Here is a 5594-nt window from a genome sequence, read left to right on the forward strand (position 1 = left end):
GCTCAAAACAACAACAAAACAAGAACCCTCCAAAAGGAAAATAATCAAAACCAGTTTCACCTTCAAGTCTCTGGGAACATGTGAAAGGCCCAACTGCTCTTCGCTGAACAGAGGTGTTTGTCTATGCAGTAAATCATGTTTCAGACTACCAACAGTTCAAAGTCTATTCCAAACAGAATCCAATAAAAGTGAGAGACTCCCGCACCGGTTCCCACCTCCCAGACAAGTTTTGGTGGCAGCCAGTCCCTTAGGAAACAAACCAAACCCAAACCGTACTCTAGCGGGGTTGGAGTTTGCGCTCATTCACCAACGCCGGCATCACGGCGACCTGCAGGCTGCCCTCCCGGCCGGAGAGGGACGGGGAAGGGAAGCAAACATAAACTCGGCTCGCTAAATGCATCTGCAAGACGGGGTTGAAATCCCTCTCCCCTCGAACCGCCAGCCACGCTCCATCGCCGAGGAGGCCACGCTCCTGGTAGGACGGGCAGTTCCCGACAAAGGAGACGACGGCGTTTAGTCCTCCTTTTGTGCTGGTGACAAAACAAGTCCCAACTAAACACAGGAAGCCAAAAAAAAAAAACCAAAACAAAGAAGAATTCTTCCCCTTCCCTGGCAGCCTTCGCCATCGGGCAATCCTAAGAATCCGAGAACCAAACGAGCTCAAGTCTTTCCCACCCACGTGGTGTCGTTTTCCGACAGCGGGGACAGCAGCACTCGATGGGATGAGGAGTGGTCGTCTTGCATCCTATAAAGCCTGGGGCGTTTTCCAGCTGGGATTAAAGCAGATTCCACTGTAATGTGGTATAAAAAGGATGGCAGGAACAGGAAAGTCTTCCTCTCGGGCATTCCTCTGCATTATTTCCACGTGGCGGACTGTGGGATGGACCGTGGGGGGATCATATCCAGGAGATACTCACGCTGGCGGTCTACTGCTGAAGACGACTTGTGCACAGCTAAACTAGGGCTGACAAAGGGTAACGCCCCACCTGAGGGGTAGAAACCAGAGAACAAGTGTCACAGGACGCTCAGGCCAGGAGGGAAATCCACGCGCACTTCACCCCCATGGAAAGGGAGCGGCGGGGGGCACTGCTGGCCAGGAAGGTCAGACCCTCCCGAGGGTGGAAGCTCCCGCAATCATCCCAACAAACAGGAGCAGGGATCCTCAGAACTAAGAGCCTGGGCAGGCCAGAGCTCTCCGCCGTGGAACGGCGTGGGAAGCGGTAAACGAAGCTGTCGGGAGCGGAACCAAAGCGAGATCCATTCAGTGCGGGGCGAGAAAGCAGAGCCCAAAGGAGCTCGTTGCTACGGTGTTTCCTCCTGGGGATCCTCATCACTCCTTGAGGAAACAAACGACTCTCCCCAGCCCAGATCCTCACACACATCCACAACAAGAGGTTTCATTTACAGTTTGCACCTGTTCAAAGCTTTGGTTATTTCCAGTCCCGGGGAAGGCCGGGAGTGTGCCGGGAAGCCCGACCTGGAGCACGCCCAGCTCCTTAGGGGTGTCGCTTGCGGCGGAGAAACCAGGCAAAATGACCGAATCAGAAACCCCCAACGCCAGCGACAGGGCCACGGCACCGGCTGCGCACCGGGCTCTGACACCACGCCAACTCGGCCTCTTTATACCAGCGTCAAGGGGTCGGTTTTACCCGGTGGCGCCCCCCCAACTGCCCCTTTGGGTGAGCGTAAACCGCACCCAAGCGCTGACACCGACGCCAAGAGCAAAGCCTCGGGACCATCAGGCTTTCACGCAGGAAGCGCCAAAGAGAAAGCATCCTTACCCCGAGGACTACGGCTGTTGGACAGAGGGCAGGTAGTAAGTACAAAGAAAGGAAACTTGAGAGAAAGATCTACCTGTATTGATGGGAGTCTTCTTCCAGGCGGCGGCGCTGCCCTTGCCGACAGGTCGCTCAGCATGCTTACCTGGCCTACTCCCAAGTGCTGCTGCAGACGATGCATTCTGCAACTTGGGGGACTGGCTAAATGCATGCAACACGCCTCGCGGGGCTCCGGGCGGGCCTCGAGACATCTGGCTAGAAGTCTGGTGAGAGAGCAAACGGTAAGACGGGCTGAGCAGGTTCCTGGCACGCAACTGCCTTGATCAACCAACCTCCCCGGCCTCAATAACCAGGCGCCTCTGCTACCTCAACCCAAAGCAGCACTGAAGCAGTTTCCGTCTTCCCCCCGCTGCGGGGGGGTTTACAAGGCGTGTGAGACCCAGTCCCTGTCGGGGATGGTCACAGAATCATGGAATCACAGGATGGGTTGGGTTGAAGGGACCTTAAAGCCCCCCCAGCCCCACCCCCTGCATGGGCAGGGACACCTTCCATAGCCCAGGGTGCTCCAAGCCTCATCCAGCCTGGCCTTGGACACTCCCAGAGATGGGGCATCCACAGCTTCTCTGGGCAACCTGTCCCAGTGCTCCCCATCCTCTGTGGAAAGAAGACCTGCACCCTGAAATCTCACCTCCCTGAGAAGCTGCACGAGAAGATCTGACCACTGCTGTGCTACCTTTGTGACATAATTCGCTGTAGATTTATGCCTGAATCTTCGCTTTAAACTCACACACCACTTCCCTGGCTCGTGCGAATTTGACTTTGTCTTCTTCCCCCTTTACCTTGGGTCAATTTACTCTCGTGCGTTGGGCGCTGAAGCATCTTTTCGCCACTTCAAAGATGTTCAGGGGAGAGTTAAGGAGTTGAACACCTGAACAACTACAGTGACTGCGGAGCGACATCATCCCTCGGCTCCAGGGAACCCAAGTTAGGGATCAGGTCCCCACATGACCTGAGGGGCTGGAGCGTGTCTGGGGAAGGGAATGGAGCTGGGGAAGGGTCTGGAGCACAATTCCTGTGGGGAGTGGCTGGGGGGGCTCAGCCTGGAGAAGAGGGGGCTCAGGGAGACCTGATTGCTCCCTACAATCCCTGAAAGGAGGGAGTAGAGGGGGGGTCGGTCTCTTCTCCCAGGCGATGGGACAAGAGGGAACGGACTCTTGTGCCAGGGGAGGGTCAGATGGGATATGAGGGAAATTCCTTCCTGGAAAGGGCTGTCAGGCATTGGAACTGCCCAGGGAGGGGGCAGTCACCATCCCAGGGGGGGTTTAGGGGCTGTGTGGATGTGGTGCTCAGGGACAAGGTTCAGTGGTGGCCTTGGCAGTGCTGGGTTAACGCTTGGACTCCATCATCTCCAAGGTCTTTCCCAACCAAAACCATTTGTGATCCCATGACCAAACAACACGTCACCAGCCCGGTTTAAGCTCACACTCAAACGCTCCGTCGAGCTAAAATGAACCAAGCTCACGTGCCAGCCTCACGGCCGCGTACCAAACACTTGCGCGCGGAGCCGCGGGCCCCTCGTCCCACCGCCCCTGAGGCCTGGCTGATGGCCGTACCTGCTTGAGCGAGTGGTGCTGCACGATCGGGTCGGGCTTGGTCTGTACGGGAGACGCGGTCTGCTGCAGTATCCTTTGCTCGATCTCCTGCTCCTGCTGCAGTGCTTTGACGAAGGCAGCCTTCAGTCGGTTAGTGTGCTCGGCTTTCAAGGCCTTTTTCTGGTTCGATGTCATGCAGGTTTCACACATTATGGTTCCGTTCTTCTCCTCCCTCCAGCGGCAGGTGAAGTCAGTCTTACACTGAGCACACATGTAGGGCTCGCGGGATGATACAGGGAGCGAAACTTTACCTGGAGAACACAACCAGCTTAGCCCAGCTCTGCCTGTGGCTTCGGTGAGCGAACCGACCCGAGAAACCTCCAGAATAACCCCCGACCAACCCCCTACCCTTAATCCTCCTCAGTCTGAAGCCTTCTGCATCGCTAAGCCTACAGAGCCTTCCCTTCTGGGAGTGTGCGCGTACCCAGACGCTTCCGACGCTGTGGGGAGAACGGAGCGTGGGACGGAGGCACAAGCGGCCGACGGGGAGGCACCAGCTCTGGGGAGAACTGGATGCACTTTGGAAGGAAACCTGTAATCACTGCCCGGCCTGTGAGAGGCGATTACTTTTTTAAAGCATTTTAAAGTTTGAAAGTGATTAAAGAAAGTGAATCCTGGACTGGATGGGGTGCCAGTTTAACCCTGCAAAGCCCTGAACTCCTTGCTGCCTGCTCCCGAGAGAGAGCCCAGATGGGAGAAGTTCCCTCCTCGGCCCTGGGGAACTGGCACGCTCTCTCTCACCTTGAGTCTCCAGCAAATTCTGCACCACCTCTTCCAATCCGACCAGGTAAATAAATTCGTTATTGGCTGCACTCGGCAGGAAGTTCATCTCCGGCGCAGGCGGCTTGGGAGGAGGGATCTCCAGCAGCGTCTTCTCCAGCTGCTTCCGCAAGGCCAGCTTGGCGGCGGCTTGCCGGCTGGCCGGGGAGTCGCTGGAGTTGACAATGGAGGCGGCGCTGGTCGTCGTAGCGTTGGCCTGAGCAGAGGTGACGGCTGTACCTTTGATGGAAGTCGGTGAAGCCTGGGAGGAAACGGGAGGCGGGTTAGTGATGGGTGCCAGACGGGCAGGCGCTGGAGGGATGCCGCCCCGAGGGAGGCGAACGGGGGGGCTGCGGGGTGAAAGCTGGCTGTTGGGACCCGGCCCTGCCGCCTCCTCAACCTTATTTCTGCGCGTGACCAAACAGACCACAGCACGTGTCCACGGCGACAGCGCGCCTCCCATCACAAACATCACCCCCATCCAACATCGATTCTTTTCCTAAAGGACTTGACTTGGCTTTACTGCGCATCGTTATGAGGTGGTTTTAGAAATTCGAAAGAAAACAACACGAAGGGGTCCTTTCCCTTATGATTTTGTCAGGGCACTGACAAGTTTTCCTTATCCACAGCCCTCGTGGGGCAGTCTCGGGTGTTAGGCTGCGGCTCCAGGATCTGCTGGTGTTCCCAACAGGAGCACTCTCCCACTTTCAGCTCTGTTTACCAGAACATTCGTTCACGGTTCTTAAGGAAGAGGGAAAAAATACATCCTAATGGACAGCTTCGTGCTGAAACAGCAACCGTGAAATGAGGCACAGCACTCAGTTCCCTGAGAAATGTATGTCCTTCCCATATTCCGTAATGTTCCTCCTTCATTCCTTTGTGCAGGAGGGGAATGTGAATGGAGAAGGGGCTGCAGGGGAAGAACGAGGAGCAGGAATAAGACCTGCGTCAGGCAGGTGGCAGCGGGCCGCACCGACCGGGTCCTGTAACCCCAGGGCACCGACTGCAACCGCTCATCCCAGTTCTCCGAGAGGCGCTCCTCCGAGCGTGACACGAGGGAGAGCAGAGCGCAGGGCACTCACCTGCGGGATGTTCACCAGCAGGCTGGTGTTGGGGACGTTGGCGACGCGGATCAGGCCCTGCTGGATGATTCGCTGTCCCTGGATCTGTACGCTGGGGACTGATGCCCGCGGTGCCAGCAGCAGCGGAGGCGGCCCCGTGCTGGAGTGCTGTCGGATGTTGTGGATTTGCTGGGAAGACACAGAAATGGGCTGATGCGATGGTGCCGTGAGCGATGGGAAGGGTCAGAGGGGGTCGAGTGGGATGGCACGAGACGGTGGAGGTGAGGCAGGGCAGGGAACGCAAGGAAAGCGTGATAATTAGCACCCTGGCAAAGCGGGATGAC

The 5594-nt window shown here is 57.0% G+C and overlaps 1 protein-coding gene across 1 annotated transcript in view; it reads right to left on the minus strand.

The window, feature by feature from the left end:
• Positions 1–532: 532 nt before the first annotated feature.
• GATAD2A (GATA zinc finger domain containing 2A) overlaps positions 533–5594 on the minus strand; it is a gene marked incomplete at its 5' end in the record, with an annotated part of 6658 nt that continues 1596 nt past the window's right edge. The window contains 5 exons of the mRNA XM_010157782.1: positions 533–986; positions 1855–2041; positions 3392–3681; positions 4172–4451; positions 5272–5439. Of these exons, the coding sequence (XP_010156084.1) occupies positions 856–986; positions 1855–2041; positions 3392–3681; positions 4172–4451; positions 5272–5439 (1056 nt within the window). The remainder of the gene's footprint in view (positions 987–1854; positions 2042–3391; positions 3682–4171; positions 4452–5271; positions 5440–5594) is intronic.

This window comes from Eurypyga helias, unplaced genomic scaffold, assembly GCF_000690775.1.
Source record: "Eurypyga helias isolate BGI_N326 unplaced genomic scaffold, ASM69077v1 scaffold45998, whole genome shotgun sequence".
NCBI classification, from domain to species: Eukaryota; Metazoa; Chordata; class Aves; order Eurypygiformes; family Eurypygidae; genus Eurypyga; species Eurypyga helias.